The sequence below is a fragment of the Neoarius graeffei genome, chromosome 7, assembly GCF_027579695.1.
Source record: "Neoarius graeffei isolate fNeoGra1 chromosome 7, fNeoGra1.pri, whole genome shotgun sequence".
Classification (NCBI taxonomy): Eukaryota; Metazoa; Chordata; class Actinopteri; order Siluriformes; family Ariidae; genus Neoarius; species Neoarius graeffei.
In genome coordinates, this window is record NC_083575.1 from 23,383,213 (window position 1) to 23,402,037 (window position 18,825).

General features: G+C 40.4%; 1 protein-coding gene across 1 annotated transcript in view; it reads right to left on the reverse strand.

The window, feature by feature from the left end:
- The window catches only part of col21a1 (collagen, type XXI, alpha 1), a 155,474-nt gene that overhangs the window by 114,689 nt on the left and 21,960 nt on the right, over positions 1-18,825 (reverse strand). Inside the window, exons 7-10 of the mRNA XM_060924923.1 lie at positions 13,226-13,399; positions 9,892-9,969; positions 8,946-9,029; positions 7,614-7,676 (exon numbers count right to left, since the gene is read on the reverse strand). Coding sequence (XP_060780906.1) covers positions 7,614-7,676; positions 8,946-9,029; positions 9,892-9,969; positions 13,226-13,399 — 399 coding nt within the window. The remainder of the gene's footprint in view (positions 1-7,613; positions 7,677-8,945; positions 9,030-9,891; positions 9,970-13,225; positions 13,400-18,825) is intronic.

Below are 18,825 nucleotides of genomic sequence, written 5' to 3' on the forward strand. Positions count from 1 at the left end.
ACATGCGTTCACTCAGGTTTTTTGACGGAGTTTGGTGGAGTGGCTGGCTGCTTTATGTCCCAGGGTGCATTCATGTCTGTGTTACTTTCTGGCTCTCCCTTTTAGTTATACTGTCATCGTCTTGTCCTTGCTTGGCCTCAATGCACAGTGTACACTGTTCTTAACCATTATGTAACAATAAGCATATCTAACAATCTCTCTCTCTCTCTCTCTCTCTCTCTCTCTGTCGAGTTACATATGCCACTCCTTAGATACTGGAGATACTGACCTTTCTTGCTCTCCAGCCCTGCCTGATTCATCTTGATGCCTTACTTTTGGCTGGGTTTCCCATCACTGTGGAGGATGACCCCATATAGGCAGCCTAAAGATGCACTTAGAAAATGGCTTTGGACAATTAATACAAACAATTTTGCTATGATGGCTTGGACTACAATTGCCATGATAACTTTAGGACTGCAGTTGTCGTGAACAGTTTTGAACTCAAGTCTCTTTCAATGAACAGTTGATAACTTCAACAAAATAGACTTCATGTTAAAATGATAATGAACTTCCTGGTTACATCATTACAGTTTTTGACCTTATAGGACACAGTTATTGAAGCAAGTTATTTATAATCATGCTGTTATCACCCAAATGAGGCTGGGTTCCCTTTTGAGTCTGGTTCCTCTCAAGGTCTCTTCCTCATGTTGTGTCAGTGAGTTTTTCCTTGCTATCATTGCCACAGGCTTGCTCATTAGGAATACATTTATAAATTCATATGTTTATGTTCTTACTTTTACAGATTTATTATTTTTATGGCACTCCTGTGTCTCCATACATTTAGGTTACATTAAAAGATGAATATAGGATGATAGAATTTCAGCTTTCATTTCCTGATAGTATATTTAGATATGTTAAATAACTTACAACCCCAATTCCAAAAAAGTTGGGACACTGTGTAAAACATAAATAAAAACAGAATGAAATGATTTGGTGGCATGGTGGTGTAGTGGTTAGCGCTGCTGCCTCACAGCAAGAAGGTTCTGGGTTTGAGCCTAGTGGCCGACGGGGGCCTTTCCGTGTGGAGTTTGCATGTTCTCCCTGTGGGTGTGCTCTGGTTTTACCCCACAGTTCAAAAGACGTGCAGATTAAGTACAATGGGGCCACTGTAATTGACGCAAGCTGTAGTGGTTTCCCAGCCATAATGTATGCACATATATCTCGCTATGGCAAAGCTATTAAAATTAAATCATGGAAACCCTCTAGTTCATTGGAAAAGTACAAACACAGCATGTCAAATGTTGAAACAGGACTTTTTTTTAAAATGCATACTCATTTTGAACTTGATTCCTGCAACATGTTCAAAAAAATGGAAAAGGGGCAGGTTTACCACTGTGTTGCATCACCTCTACTTTTAACAACATTCTGTAAATGTCTGGAAAGTGAAGGACCAGTTGCTGTAGTTTTGAAAGAGAAATGTTGTCCCATTCTTGCCTGATATACAATTTCAGTTGCTCAACAGTTCGAGGTCTCCTTTGTTGTATTTTGTGCTTCATAATGCACCAAATATTTTAAATGGGAGACAGGTCAGGACTGCAGGCAGGCCAGTTTAGCACCCCGACTCTTTTACTCTGTAGCCATGCAGTCCTAATATGTGCAAAATGTGGTTTGGAAGCAAGGTTGCTGTTTCAAAATGAGCATATATTTCAAAAAACAATAAGATTTCAGTTTCAACATTTGGTATGTTGTCTTTGAAATATAGGGTTTCCATGATTTGCAAATCATAGCATTCTGTTATTTTCATTTTACACAGTGTCTCAACCTTTTTTTTTTTTGGAAACAGGGTTGTAGAATATGACAGATTTCTGGCGTCATATGACACAGATTTCTGTTTTTTCATCTTAATTATTGTTTGTGTCACAATAAAACAACAATTTTTCACCTTTAAAGTGGTAGGCATGTTGTGTAAATCAAATGGTGCTAACCCCCCAAAAATCAATTTTAATACCAGCTTGTAATGTGACAAAACAGGACAAACACTAAGGGGGATGAATACTTTTGCAAGGCACTGTAACTCATGATGGTAGCAGAAGAATGAATTCAGTAGTTGATAGAAATGTTCTGTCTGCCAATTCACAGATAAATACATCCAGTCTAATTGGGAGAATCGTTGTGCAGCAAGACAACTACCCAAAACACAGTGCCAACAACAACAAAATACTTAATCAGGGGAATAATTTTATGTCAGTCCTGCGATAACCTGGCGACTTGTCCAGGGTGTACTCTGCCTCTCGCCCATAGTCAGCTGGGATAGGATCCAGCTTGCCTGCGACCCTGTAGAAAAGGATAAGTGGCTACAGATAATGGATGGATGGATGGATGGATGGATGGGAATAATTTGAAGGTTTAGACTGGCTAAATCAATCACCAGACCTTAACCCAGCATGCATTTCACCTACTGAAGGGAGAAATCCCTCAAAGCAAACAAAGACTGAAGGAAGCTGCAGTAGAAGTCTGGAAAAGCATAAAGAAGAATGCAAAAATTTGCTGATGCCAGTGGGTCACCAGCTTGATGCAGTTATTACAAGTAAGGGATATGTAACCAAGTACATTTTTTAACCTCTTATCCTTTTATCTGTTTTTATTTATATTTTGTGTATTGGTCTCAGTCTATATGGTTGGAGGCCTTATGTCTACGTGCCTACCTGTGTCCCTGTTTTTATGTTGTTGTTTTTTTATTATTTGGTTGTCCGTTTGTGTTTTTAAATACCTGCTACAAACTAATTTCCCCTTTGGGGACAAATAAATCAACTTGAACTTGAAGTATTACCGTAAGTGTTCTGTATTTGAAGATTTTTGTTTGTTTGTTTCAATACTTTTATACACATAAAAATTGGATGGTCTGCCACCGAAGGCGCTATGTTCTGAGTTGTTTAACACATCTAGATGTAAATATCAGGAAATAAAAGTTCTTATCTATTGTTTCCTTTTTATCTTTGGATCTCAAACCCAAATGTCTTCAGTTCAGAAAAACAAAAGAATTGGCCTTGCCATTCCAATACTTTAGGAGGGAAATGTAGCTCAATTCAGTTTCTGTATGTGAGCACAGTCAGAGTTGTGTCCACATCCTTGGTGTTATGGCAAAATTGAGTGTCAGAGTCTGTCAGTGGTGTGTCTTGTCTCCACTCCTGTTTATGGTTTTCATGGACAGTGGTATCAAGAAAAAGCCAGTGGTGGAGAAGTAGCCAGTATGGTGAGATAGAAGTAACATCCCTGTGGGCAAGCACACTATTGTTCTTCTTAAGTTTACTTATTCTGCCTTATTCCAACACGTTTTTTGGATCCACTACTCTTCCTAGGGTGTTCGAGATAGAGACACTGTTCCAACTCTGAGACGTCTGGCCCGAAGTGGTGTAGTGTGCTTGTATACAGCTTTTGGATCAACGTGCCTGATCTCTTGTTCTTGTCGTTTTTCTTTTGTTTTTTTCCCATAGAGAATGAATAGGGCTCATGAATCGAATCGTCCTACTCGGACACGCTCCATTGCAGACGCACCAAACCTCATGTGATACTTCAGGCCAACTCCCCCGACACATACATGCAATCGGTTCTGACCCGCACTCATTTTTTCCTTTCTTTTTGCTCATCCCTTTTTCCTCCATAGGCTTGCATTGATTTTTGGCCCCATTGAAAATGAATGGTGTTTCAGGAGAAAAACTTTCACTCTCCATCAATTTTTTTAACCAAGTGACCAAACTTCAAGAAACTTCACTTGATGCCTCAGGCCAAGTCCCCGCACAGATCCATCCCCTCATCTGAGACCTGCACTCGTCTTTTCCTTGGTTTTCATGCATCTCTTTTTACCTCCATAGGCTTCCATTGATTTTTGGCCCCATTCAAATGAATGGAGTTTTGCTCAGTAACATTTCACCACACATCCACCAAACTTCATACGGCACCTCAGGCCAAATCACCCATCACACACATGATATCGGTTCTGACCCGCGCTCGTCTTTGTCTTGCCTTTCATCTGTCCATTTTTTCTCCATTTTGCCGCTAATCAATGGAAGCTTGACTGAGGCCAAGTTTACATTAGACCGTATCTGTCTCGTTTTCTTCGCGGATGCACTGTCCGTTTACATTAAACCACCTGGAAACGCCGGGAAACGGGAATCCGCCAGCGTGCACGTATTCAATCCAGATCGTGTCAGCTCTGGTGCTGTATAAACATTCAGAATACGCGGATACGCTGTGCTGAGCTCTAGCTGGCGTCTCATTGGACAACGTCACTGTGACATCCACCTTCCTGATTCACTGGCGTTGGTCATGTGACGCGACTGCTGAAAAACGGCGCAGACTTCCACCTTGTATCACCTTTCATTAAAGAGTATAAAAGTATGAAAATACTGCAAATACTGATGCAAATACTGCCCATTGTGTAGTTATGATTGTCTTTAGGCTTGCCATCCTTCCACTTGCAAGTGGTAAGTGATATGCGCTGGGATCACACACACAGCGGCTCAGTCCCGAATCACAGCTTGTTCACTTCACTCGCGCGCTCTGTGAGCTGCGCAAGGCCGGAGTGCGCACCCTCCAGAGGGCACTCGCTGTTCAGGGCGGAGTGATTTGGAGCGCAGGATGCCTGCGGAGCCGAGCGTATCCGTGTATTGGTATTGCTGTGTGCACGCAAATCGTGTATTGGTGTTGCTGTGTGCACACTAATTGTTTTAAAAACGTTAATCTGATGATCCGCTGATACGGTCTAATGTAAACATGGGCTGAGTCATTCCTCCCTTCCCCCATAGGTGATGATGCATTTGGCAAGGATCTGCTCATTTGAGACTTTGACAGCAAATCAACGTCAACTCAATGGCCACTTTATTAGGAATACTTACACGCACACACGATAGCAATTAGCATATAAGCATTCACGTGTTACCATGCTAGCTGTTAGCATGTTACCCATTACAATATCATGTCTGCTGTTAGCTCACGAATTGTTAGCATGTTCACCATTAGCATGTTATCATGAGAGCTATTAACATGTTAGGATTAGCATGGTAGCATGCAGAGTTCGCATGTTTGCTGTTAGCGAGTTTGCCTGAGCATGTTAGCATGCTAACTGTTAGCATGTTAGCTGTTAGCATGTCACCCTCAGCGTGTTAGCATGCTAAAAGTTAACATACTAGCCATTAGCATGTTAGCCTGTTAGCTGTTAGCATGATAGCTGTCAGCATATTAGCCTTAAAGTGTTAGAATTTTAACAAATAGCATGTTAATCATTAGCATGTTAGAATGCTAGCTGTTAGCATGTTTTCTATTAGCATGTTAGCATTAACATGTTAACATGCTAGCTTTTAGCATGTTAGTATGCTAACTGTTAGCATGCTAGTTGTTAGCATGTTGGCATTAGCATGTTGGCATGCTAGCTTTTAGCATGTTAGCATGATAGCTGTTCTGCTACAGCTCAGCAAGCACACTTTGCATTTTCTCTGTGGAAATGCAGTCTAGTTTGTTGATGTTCTCTTGGCACCATCTGAAGTGGACCAGAGACATGCACTTGAAGGATGTTTAGCAGCTGGGATGAAAATTAGAAGCCATGGTTCTCTCCTGAAAAACAGTGGACACTCCCTTCAGGTGAAGGGAGAGACTTTACCCCTGGTTGAGGAGTTTAAGTATGCTGGGATCTTATTCATGATTAACAGCAAAAGAGAGTGTGCGATTGACCAATGGATCCACTCAGTGTACTGGTCTGCCATGGTGGAGCAAAAGCTTATTTTGCAGATTAAGCTCTCTGTTTATCAGTCAGTCGACATCCATATGGTTGCATATGGTCATGAGTTGTAGGTAGTTGTAAGATAGTCATTAAAGAAGAAAGAATAGAAGAATAAGATAAGTCAATAAAAGTCAGTATTCATCCTTATGGTCGCTTAGGGTGATGAGATCTAGGTAGTAACCAAAATAATAAGATAAGGACTACAGACTATTAGGAATACCCATACACCTGCTGTTTTATGCAGCCAATCCCTTGACAGGAGCACAATGCATAAAATCATGCAGATACAAATCAAGAGCTTCAGTTAATGTTCACTTCAAACATCAGAATGGGAAACACTGCAATCTCTGTGACTTTCACTGTGGCATGGGTGTTGGTGCCAGATGGACTGGTTTGAGTATTTCAGAAACTGCTGATCTCCTGGGATTTTCACACACAGCAGTCTGTAGAGTTTACACAGAATGGTGCAAAAACCAAAAAACAATGAGTAAGCGACAGTTCTGTAGGTGGAAACACCTTGTTGATAAGAGAGGTCAGAGGAAAATGGCCAGATTGGTTCGAGCTGCCAGGAAGGATAGAGCAACTCATAGCAACTCTTTACAACCGTGGTGAGCAGAAAAGCATCTCAGCATGCAACAGCAGAAGACCACATTGGGTTCCTGCCAGCCAAGAACAGGAATCTACATTGGGTTCCTGCCAGCCAAGAACAGGAATCTTCAAGAACAAGTTCCTATTAAGGTGGCCAGTGAGTGTATAATCATTACTGTTACATATCATCTTAACTCACTACTGCTGTTATTGGTTTCAGTCTATCTGCACTATTGAAACATTTGCATATACTCTTCTTGTACTCCACAGCACAGAATTAATGCACATTTCTTGCATGTCATATCCTGTTTATTGTTGAGCTGTACTGAACTTGGTTACAACTAAGACTGTTGTATGGTAATAACTAAACCTTGAATCTTGAACCAGGCAGTGCAAATTAAGTTCAAATATTGCTCAAAGTCACAATTTCACACACGGGAAATTCATACTGAAGTATAGCTAACGGCATTTAGTGTCAACATGTAATTTACAAATACGAATCAATGGCACAGACATGGAGCTTTAACTCAATTGGTAAAAGATGCATTTGCATCTAAAATCATGTCAAGTCATGTAGCGTTGACCTGAATACAGACTCTTCAGGAGGCAGGCTATTCAAAATGCTCAGATTATCATTGCTTGTTTTTGAAATTAGTACATAATGTCATATCCACACTAAAAGAAACAAGACACACAACCTTATTTATTTTGGCTTAATTGTTTTCTTGTTGCTTTTTTGCTGATGAACTAAGGATTTGTTTATTTGTTCAGGATGGTAACTTTGCTTACATACAGTATATTCAGAAATAAAGCATTAATATAACCTGACTTCACCTAAATTGAAACTATTTGATGAATAAAATGAATAAAAACCTAGCAATAAATACAGTTCACTAAGTGAACTAAGTTAATTAATTGCAGATGAGGTTAGAAGCTAATTAAGTGCAGATGAGGTTAGAAAATCATTGTTGCCTCTTTGAATTTATATATTTTTTTAAAGTGTTTGTTACTGTGTCCTTATCTAACTTCTATGTAATTATAAAAACCTAGTCTCTTCTTGAACTCTACAATTAATATTTAATTTAAAAAAGAATGAGTTCATTAAAGTTATTGGAAGCATGTTGTAATTTTAACTGCTTTCTTTGAGCTAATAACAAGGGCTGTTCGGTCTCCAAGACTTGCTATAGTTACAGGTTCAAGGAAATAATTTAGCGTAGCTCTGCATGTGCTCTGTTGATTTGATGTTTGTATTAAACTGTGTAGTACTCACAGGCTTACCATCAGCACCAGCATGACCAGGTTTGCCAGGATCCCCAGTTCTTCCTGGCTCTCCCTAAAGAGATTAGAACATGCAAAGAGATTAGAACATGCTCATTGCATAATATATTTGATATTTGACTGAGAACATTTATATTTGATAAGTAACTGGAAATTCCTAATTGAAGCAAATGTTCATTGTTTAAATAGTAACACAATCACAGATCACATAAAGCAGGCACAGTAAAGTAGCAGCAAATTCACTTAATAATTCAATCAGTGTAATAGGCAAGCCTGTTTATTATTGGAATACTGTGACACAGTTTAAAGGAACAGTCCACCGTACTTCCATAATGAAATATGCTCTTATCTGAATTGAGACGAGCTGCTCCGTACCTCTCCGAGCTTTGCGCGACCTCCCAGTCAGTCAGACGCAGTCAGACACGCCGTCACTCCTGTTAGCAATGTAGCTAGGCTCAGTATGGCCAATGGTATTTTTGGGGGCTGTAGTTAGATGAGACCAAACTCTTCCGCGTTTTTCCTGTTTACACAGGTTTATATGACCAGTGACATGAAACAAGTTCAGTTACACAAATTGAAACGTAGCAATTTTCTATGCTATGGAAAGTCCGCACTATAATGACAGGCATACTAACACCTTCTGCGCGCTTCGGCAGCGCAGTGATATCTGAGCTCCGTATCAATGCGCTGCCGAAGCGCGCAGAAGGTGTTAGTACGCCTGTCATTATAGTGCGGACTTTCCATAGCATAGAAAATCGCTACGTTTCAATTTGTGTAACTGAACTTGTTTCATATCACTGGTCATATAAACCTATGTAAACAGGAAAAACGCGGAAGAGTTTGGTCGCATCTAACTACAGCCCCAAAAAATACCATTGGCCATACTGAGCCTAGCTACATTGCTAACAGGAGTGACGGCGTGTCTGACTGCGTCTGACTGACTGGGAGGTCGCGCAAAGCTCGGAGAGGTACGGAGCAGCTCGTCTCAATTCAGATAAGAGCATATTTCATTATGGAAGTACGGTGGACTGTTCCTTTAAAGCTTTATGCCCTAAGAAGATCAAGAAGGTTTTGCACAGTTTGCCATTCTGATTAACTTTTATAGTAATCACCTGCGGCATATTCTAGTCAAGACATGACCTTATAAACATGAAAAATTCCTTATAGAGGTTTCATTTGAATTTAATGTGATGGAGAGTTAAATTGAATTTCAGAATCCTGTGGGAAACTACATTTAAATGTCAAAATGCACCTTTTAGTAATTTACGCACATGAAAGACTTAATTTATTCCAAAAGAAGAGGAAAATTGCTGAATGTTTTCACCTTTTGTCCTGGAGTACCAGGCGCCCCAGGTGGACAGATACATGGCTCTGGGGTTGGATCAATATCCGCTGATATACTGGGACACTGAAAGAACCCAAAGAAACCTGACATTAGTTCACATTTCTCAGGCTGTTAGGTCCTGGGGTTTCCTTTAGCTGCAAGTTTGAATAGCACATTATAAAGCCATGAGTGCATTTAAAAATATACATAGCACAATGCAAAGCAGCAGTCAGCACCCTAAGAGGATAAAACATTAGACATTTCGATTTTTCAACTGTGTGAACAGTTCTCAGGTAGCGTGAAATGAACATCAAGCCATATTTAGAACTTAATTATGTCCATACAGATATAGCATTGTAAACACAGTTCTTTTCAGTACGCTCTTACAAAACAGTACAAGGAATCTTACCTTTGCAACAGAAATGAGTTTAGCAGTTACTTTTGAAAGCAAGCAAAGTCACTGGCCAAAATACATACCTCTCCATCCTACAAATGAAAAGAATATGATGCAATCAGACAAAATGAAGTAATCAGTGTAATTGATTAGTTTTATTTTTTAAAATAAATAAATAAATAAATAAATAGTGTTAACAAGGCACTTTTCAGGCTTTCTCCTGGAGGCCTCATTTAACAGTGACAGTAATGAAAAGCATATTCTGGATCAGGCAAAGAAGCAGGGAAAAGTCTTATGAGTGGAGAAATTAACATCATCATGTATGCTACTACAACTGTCCAAGAAATCCATATATTAGGCAAGTATACACATTTTTTAAGGGGATGCAGTGGAGGGGAGCATTATGAGATTATCAGAACACAATCACAAATACCAAGTCACTCATATAATTGGTATAACAGTATCATTTATACTGGAAAAATAATATGACATTAATGGTTGGAATATATTAGCTTGTGCCAAAATATGGACATCCAAGATTTTTGTACTCACAACTCCAGGTATTTCACAAGCAGTTTCCCTGTTATTCTGCTCTGGGTCACAGTAGATTCGTAGTTTCTGAATTTCAAACTGTTAAAGGATAAATTACTATAAGTTACCTTTTGTAAAGCTTCTTTGTATTTATGTAAATCAATAATTTAATCATCTTACCAGGTCCTTAAAATTGTCATCTGTCTTAAATTAATTTAATATATCATAACATATACAGAGAGGGAAATAAATATTCAACACATCAACTATTTTTCTATTAAACATTTTTCCAGTGCAGCTATTCACATGAAATGTTGAAGAGACATTGGTTCTGATGCAGTAAAAATACACAAAAAACCAAGTTGGAATATTCCAGTCCATAAAAAAGATTATGGGAAACAAAGTACATAATAAAGTATGAAAAAAGAATTGAACACAATTAAGAAATGCAGCTGATTACACTAATTAGTTCTACTTCCTGGGTTAATGAGAAACAGCTGGGTTAATGCATATTGTTAGGTTAGTGTTTCCTCTCTTTGAAAAAGGGGAAACCACCTCTGAATGCAAGTAAACAATCATTTGGCACCAAGCTGTCATGCAAGAAACGTCTCAGGATGTGTAGAGGCAAAGAGCTTTCCCAAGATCATCACAACAAGATTGTTGAGCAGCACAGCAATAGCATTGGTTACTGATGGATTTCTCAACTGTCAAATGTTCCTATAAGCACCATTATGACCTTCATCTGTAAGTCCCACCCGTAGCGGGTTAAGAAGTTCCACCACACAGGGTTGCTGGCCCTGAGCAGTGGGCAAGCAGGCTGCCCTCTTCTGTGTTTGCATTCCTCAGTGGTTTGTTTGTGGAGTGGAATCATGAAGAAACACATATCACCACAACTTTGCCAAAAAGAGACAGATTGGAAGGGTCAGTGGGCTGACCCGTGTAAGGCTGACCCTGGTTTTTTTTTCGGGGTTTGCTCCCCTAGATCCGCCACGTTCTGCAACACTAGGGGCGGCACTGAGAGCCACTACGTACGGTCTTCACCATGTGAGAGGCTAGGTGGTACAGTCCCTTGCTGATGACGGATTAACCATAAGTTACACTTTGCATGGTGCTGGATATGGGGAGACCAGTCTGGGATGCCAGCTGATATAGGCCAACCAGAAAGGTACTACTCCTCCAGAGATCCTTGCCCCTTGAATAAGCATGCCTAAATACTCACATACCCTGGAGGCAACCTGAGTGATGGCGCAACTCTCGACTCAGAAATCCAGCGCCGGGTGTCCCGTGGAGCGGCAGCCTTCAATGCACTACGATCTAGATGCTTTGACCGGAAAGGTATTACACTATCGACCAAGCTGACTGTGTATAAGGCTATAGTTTTACCTTCTCACCTCTACGGGTCAGAAACATGGCCAACTCTAGCTCACCACATTCGCTGCCTTGAAGTTTTCTACCTGAGATCTCTTAGACAGATCTTGAATGTCAAAATGGTGGCAACATGTAACAAATCAAGTGGTCCTGGAGCAGGCGAAATCAACTTGCATAGAAACCATCCACCGTAACAACAGACTCTGCTGGCTCGGTCATATCACTAGGATGGATGGCACCAGAATCCCCAAACTGCTACTGTTTGGAGAGCTTAAGTGCTCTAGGGACAGACCCCGTAAACGGTGGAAGGATTGTGTTAAAGAAGACCTGAAAATCTTTGGTACTGACATCAAATCATGATACCAAGCTGCGCTGAACCGCTCAAGCTGGTGTGTTAAAGTTCAAGATAGGAAACATCTCTATGAGAAGAACCTGAATGGCAGGGAAGAGGAAAGAAGGTGCAGGAGAAAGGGCTGGGAGGGTCCCCCATCGTCAATATATTGACGGGGACCATAAGTAAGTAAGAAGGGTAAGTGGAAGGTATATCATTCAACCATCAACCTGCCATGGACAGGAGCTCCTTGCAAGATTTCTGACTGGGCAGTCAGAACGTTAATCAGAAGAGTAGTAGCTGAAGATTGACGGACCACTCAAAAAGAAGCAGTGGGTACAGTTGTCACAGAGAAAGCAATAGGAACTGCACTCCACAGCCATGGTCTCCATTCTTGATCACCCCAGAAGACTCCATTATTGGTGAAGAGGCATGTTGAAAATTTGCACAGAACATTTGGAGAAGCCTGTAGATTACTGGGAGAATGTACTGTGTACATCTATCCATCCATTCATTATCTGTAGCTGCTTTTCCTGTTCTACAGGGTTGCAGGCAAGCTGGAGCCTATCCCAGCTGACTATGTATGGATGAGAGGCAGGGTACACCCTGGACAACTCACCAGGTTGTACTGTATATAGAGAAGACAAAAAAATCTAACTTTTCAACGTGCCATATTTGGCTGTGTATACTACCCTAAAAATATCATCTCTACAATAAAGTTCAGCGGTGGAAGCAACATGGTCTGGGTCTGTTAATCTTCTCAGGGCACCAGCAAAATCCAAATTACCGAAGGGAAAAAGAATGGAGTCATGTACTGGAAGTTCTTGAGAAGAATGTGTTGCCATCTATTAGGATCATGAGGATGATGAGACGTGGGTGGACTTTCCAGCAGGACAACGATCCAAAACATACAGCAAAGCACTCTCAACTGGTTCCACAGAGAGAAAATGAAGGTGTTGGAATGGCCCAGTCAATCATGACACTTAAACCCAACAGAAAATTTGAAGAATGAACTGAAGATCATGATTCGCCATTTCAGTTAAAGACTGTTTGTGTAAAAGAATGAGAGGGAATCCCACCTGAACACTGCGAGAGATTAGTTTCTTCGTACAGGAAGCATCTTGAAGCTGTCATTGCAAACAAAGACTTCTCCACAAATATTAAATAAATTTCAGTTAGCATGTTCAATACTTTTTCCTGTATCATTGCGCTTTATTGCACATGACTTTTTTATGGATTTGAATATTACAGTTTATTTTTCTGTGTAGTTTTATTGCTTCAGTACCAGTCTCTGCTCAGTATTTCATATGAATAGCTGCACTGGAAATATACACCGCAAAAAAATGAAAACTGAATTTGAGGAGAAAATTACTTAATACTAGTGAAATTATCTTGCTGCATGGACAGATATTTTTACTTGATAAGACATCTTAGAATAAGTTGGTTGCAATCTAGAACGAGGTTTAATAATTTCAGAATTGGTGTCTTGTATTCTTTTAATAGGAAATGCTAGATTGTTTCAACTATTTTCAAGATATTTTCACTTGCTAAGATATAATTTTTTTGCAGCATATTTAATAGAAAAACAGCTTATGTGTTGAATACTTATTTCTCCCTCTGTATTGATTATAATAATAAAGTAGATGGTACACTTACAGGAACAGTTGTTTCTTTTCTGACATATTTCCCAACTTGTGTCTTTCCATTGATAAAAATGCCAGCAGGCGGTTCGAGGGGTAGGGTTTCAATTTCCAAGTCATCAACGTAAAGCGTTACATCTTCCTCTGTTATCAGAAGACGCAGCTGATGCCATTTTTCATCAAAAAGTTTCTGTGCTCAGACAGAATGACGAGAGTAAGGAAAAATAATAGCTTTGCAAAAAAGTATTCATAAGGTTTTACATGTGAAAATGTGTTTTGGCAGATTCTAAAGCAGAGATATACACATCCGTGTCCCTCTTCCTGTTTGAATGAGCTTTTTTTTTTTTTTTGGCATGATATCAGCTAAAATATTATTCAAATATGAGTAAAATGCTGTATATACAGTACTCTGCAAAAGTCTTAGGCACATGTAAAGAAATCCTGTAGACCAAAAATCGCTTAACAATGAAAGTAAATGTTTCAACATTTTAAAAAAAATTACTATAAATAGCAGTAAGCCATAATAAATGAAACAAAGTCAATATTTGGTGTGAGACGACGCTTTGCTTTAAAACAATAGTAGTCTCAGGTACAATGAGTGCAGTTTTATAAGGAAATGAGCTGTAGGTTTTACTGAGCATCTTGCAGAACCAGCCACAGTTCTTCTGGACACTTTGACTGTCACACTCGCTTCTTCATTTTGCCCCAAAACCCAGTAGCCTTCATAATGTTTTCTTTTTTAATCTGAAAAGTGCTCTCTTATGTAATATGCCGCTCACATACAAACATTTTTTTCCTGTAACATTTAATTTTGTTCTGGAAAACGAATGTTCCATCCATCATTTGTAGCCACATATCCTGTGCAGGGCCGCGGGCAAGTTGGAGCCTATCCCAGCTGACTATGGGCGAGAGGCGGGGTACACCCTGGACAAGTCACCCTGGACAGGTCACATCACAGGGCTAACACATAGAGACAAACAAACATTCACACCTACGGTCAATTTAGAGCCTCCAATTAGCCTAACCTGCATGTCTTTGGACTGTGGGGGAAACCGGAGCAAACCCATGCAGACACAGGGAGAACATGCAAACTCCACACAGAAAGGCCCCCGTCGGCCACAGGGATCAAACCCAGAACCTTCTTGCTGTGAGGCAACAGTGCTAACCACTACACCACCATGCCACCTCAAAACGAATGCTTGGAACTCTAAAACATTTTTGTACTGACTCGATAATGTAGACATCATAAAAGAGAAATCTATAACAAAGTTTGGATGAAAAAAATAAGGTGCCTAAGACTTTTGCACAGTACTGTATATTCACAAGATCACTGACAATGAATTTCTCCACTGACATAATTTGTAATAAACAGAAACAAACAGTAATGTAATAAAATGAGTCACAATTATGTTTAACCTTATGTAAGAGTAGATTTATATAACTACAACATTATTGGCATCCTCTATTAAAATAATAATATATAGAATAACACTATGGGCAATGAGTGATTTTTTTTTTCATCACAAATGTATGGAGATGCAGCACTGTAATCTCATCTCATTATCTCTAGCCACTTTATCCTTCTACAGGGTCGCAGGCAAGCTGGAGCCTATCCCAGCTGACTACGGGCGAAAGGCGGGGTACACCTTGGACAAGTCGCCAGGTCATCACAGGGCTGACACATAGACACAGACAACCATTCACACTCACACCTACGGTCAATTTAGAGTCACCAGTTAACCTAACCTGCATGTCTTTGGACTGTGGGGGAAACCGGAGCACCCGGAGGAAACCCACGCGGACACGGGGAGAACATGCAAACTCCACACAGAAAGGCCCTCGCCGGCCCCGGGGCTCGAACCCAGGACCTTCTTGCTGTGAGGCAACAGCGCTAACCACTACACCACCGTGCCACCCGCAGCATTGTAATTTTACATGTAATGCTTCACATATAAGTATTTTCATGCATAACACTGGCTTTAAAATTAAATGGCTTCACAATATTAATTGTTGGGGTTGAAAGAATAACTCATCAGTGCCTCTTCATACAACCCCAATTCCAAAAAAGTTGGGACACTGTGTAAAACATAAATAAATAAATAAATAAATAAAGAATGTGAAGATTTGCAAATCATGGAAACCCTATATTTAATTGAAAATAGACAACATATCAAATGTTGAAACAAAGAAATTTTATTGTTTTTTTTAAATATATGCTCATTTTGAATTTGATGTCAGCAACATGTTTCAGAAAAGTTGGAACGGGGCAACAAAAGACTGAAAAAGTTGTGTTGTGTAATGCTAAAAAACACTAATGTGGTTAATTGGCAACAGGTCAGTAAGATGATTGGGTATAAAAAGAGCATCCCAGAGAGGTGGAGTCTCTCAGAAGTAAAGATGGGGAGGGATTCACCGCTCTGTGAAACACTGTGTGGGCAAACAGTGCAACAATTTAAGAATAACGTTCCTCAATGTAAAACTGCAAAGAATTTGGAGATCACATCATCTATGGTACATAATATAACATCATCTATGGTACAAAATATCATTAAAAGATTCAGAGAATCTGGAGAAATCTCTGTATGCAAGAAACAAGGCTGAAAACTGACATTGGATGCGTGTGATCTTCAGGCCCTCAGGTGACACTGCATTAAAAGCAGACACGTGTCTGTAGTGGAAATCACTGTATGGGCTCAGGAACACTTCAGAAAACCGTCGTCTGTGAAAACAGTTCATTACTGCATCCACAAATGCAAGCTACAACCAGATATAAACAATATCCAGAAACACCGCCATCTTCTCTGGGCCCGAGCTCTTTTACAATGGTCTGAGGCGAAGTGGAAAATTGTCCTGTGGTCTGACAAATCGAATTTAGAAATTATTTTTAGAAATCATGGACACCACGTCCTCCAGGCTAAAGAGGAGAGGGACCATCCAGCTTGTTATCAGTGCATAGTTCAAAAGCCAGCATCTGTGGTGGTATGAGGGTGCATCAGTGCACATGACATGGGTAGCCTGTACATCTGGGAAGGCATCATTAATGCTGAATGATATGTCCACGTTTCAGAGCAATATGCTGCCATCCAGACAAAATCTTTTTCAGGGAAAGCTTTCCTTCTTTCAGTAAGACAATGCCAAACCGCTTTCTGCACATATTACAACTGTATGGCTCCATAGTAAAAGAGTCTGGGTGCTAAACTGGCCTGAATGCAGTCCAGACCTGTCTCCCATTTAAAACATCAGGCACACTTTGAAGCACAAAATACGACAAAGGAGACCCCGAACTGTTGAGCAACTGAAATCGTCTATCAGGCAAGAATGGGACAACATTCCTCTTTCAAAAGTGATGCAACACAGCAGTAAACATGCCCCGTCACAACTTTTCTGAAATGTGTTGCTGACATCAAATTCAAAATGAGCATATATATTTTTTAAAAGCAATAAAATTTCTCAGTTTGAACATTTGATATGTTGTTTTTGTGCTATTTTCAATGAAATATATGGTTTCCATGATTTGCAAATTATCACATTCTGTTTTTATTTCCAGTTTACACAGTGTCCCAGCTTTTTGGAATTGGGGTTGTATAACGTCTAACAAAAGTGGAAGGTACTTGTAGCATGATATGGGCCACTGTTCCATACAGAACATTGTAAGCTGCTTCTTGAGGTTGTGCTTATGCATCCTCTTTCACACAAAGATTTAACTTTTCTGCTATGTTGAAAGCTGTTTGGTTTTCCCCTAAAGCGCTGCACATGTGGGCAACAATAGAGTTCTGAACACTGAAATTTTTTGTTGAAAGGTTGTAGAAATTTTTTAAAGGGATACAGTGCCTTGCAAAAGTATTCATCCCCCTTGGTGGTGTTTGTCCTGTTTTGTTGCATTACAAGCTGGAATTAAAATGGATTTTTGGGGGGTTAGCACCATTTAATTTACAAAAACATGCCTACAACTTTAAAGGTGCACATTGTTTTTTATTGTGACACAAACAATAATTAAGATGAAAAAAAACAGAACTCTGGAGTGTGCATAAGTATTTGCCCCCTTTCGTATGAAACCCCTAAACAAGAGCTGCTCCAACCAATTCACTTCATAAGTCATAATTAGTTGATTAAGATCCACCTGTGTGCAATCAAAGTGTCACATGATCTGTCACATGATGTCTGTATAAATCAACCTGTTCTGGAAGGACCCTGACTCTGCTACATTACTCAGCAAGCAATATGAGAACCAAGGAGCCTCCAAACAGGTCAGAGACAAAGTTGTGGAGAAGTATAGATCAGGGTTGGGTTATAAAAAATATCCCAAACTTTGAATATCCCATGGAGCACCATTAAATCCATTATAGCAAAATGGAAAGGATATGGCACCACTACAAATCTGACAAGAGAAGGCTGCCGACCAAAACTCACAGACCAGGCAAGGAGGGCATTAATCAGAGATGCAACAAAGACACCAAGGATAACACTGAAGGAGCTGCAAATATCCACAGCAGAGATGGGAGTATCTGTCCATAGGACCACTTTAAGCCATACACTCCACAGAGTGGGGCTTTATGGAAGAGTGGCCAGAAAAAAGCCATTGCTGTAGAAAACCTGTCTGGAGTTTGCCCAATGGCATGTGGCAGACTCCCCAAACACATGGAAGAAGATTCTCTGGTCAAATGAGACAAAAATTTAACTTTTTGGCCATCATGGGAAATGCCATGTGTGGCGCAAACCTAACACCTTGAGAACACCATCCATACAATAAAATAATAACAATAATTTCAATTTATATCGCGCCCTTCTCAAAACTCAAGGTCGCTTTACAATTATAGGGGGAAAAAAAGCCCACCAAATAGAGGCCAGGATGTCATTCCAATGGTGCAGCAGCCACAGTCCCACCAAAAGGCATACGAAAACAAGTCCCACACCGCCAGCACAGCCGCCACGCCGCCGCCGGGCAACATCACTCGGAACAGCATGTCATGGATCCACAAAGCGAGCACAGAAGCACAGCCTCTTAGAGCGCCGGTACATCCCAAACCGCATGCACAGCCGCCATGATGCCACTGAACAACATCGCTCGGAACACCACGCCAAGCACTAAAGCACAGAGCGCTGGACAGCCACGATGTTAAAATGAGCAACAAGCTCACTACAGTCCATAGCGAGGAGCACCAGCATCACCCACAGCGAACCAAGGCCTGGAGGGAACCGACGCCCAAAACTGGGTCCGGAGCTACACCACCAGTGGACAAAAACACTCAAACAAAAACAAACATCAAACTACACAAACACACAAAAAAAAGAGAGAAAATAAAATAAAAAGCTCTGGTAAGAAGCAGCAGCCAGAATGCACACGATGTACTCTCAACTGGAAATGGTTATGCTGGAATGAAGCATGGCAGTGGTAGCATCGTGCTGTGGGGATGTTTTTCATCTGCTGGGACAGGAAAGCTGGTCAGGACTGAAGGAAAGAGGGAAGTATGGATCATCAACCACTAGTTCTTGCTGGAGGGATTGTGGTGAGGCTGATTAAAATTTTCTTCATACCTTCTGGTCCTGTGAAAAGCTGAAGAAATACTGGCATGATATATTTTCCGCACTGGTTGATATCTTTCATATAGATATCCC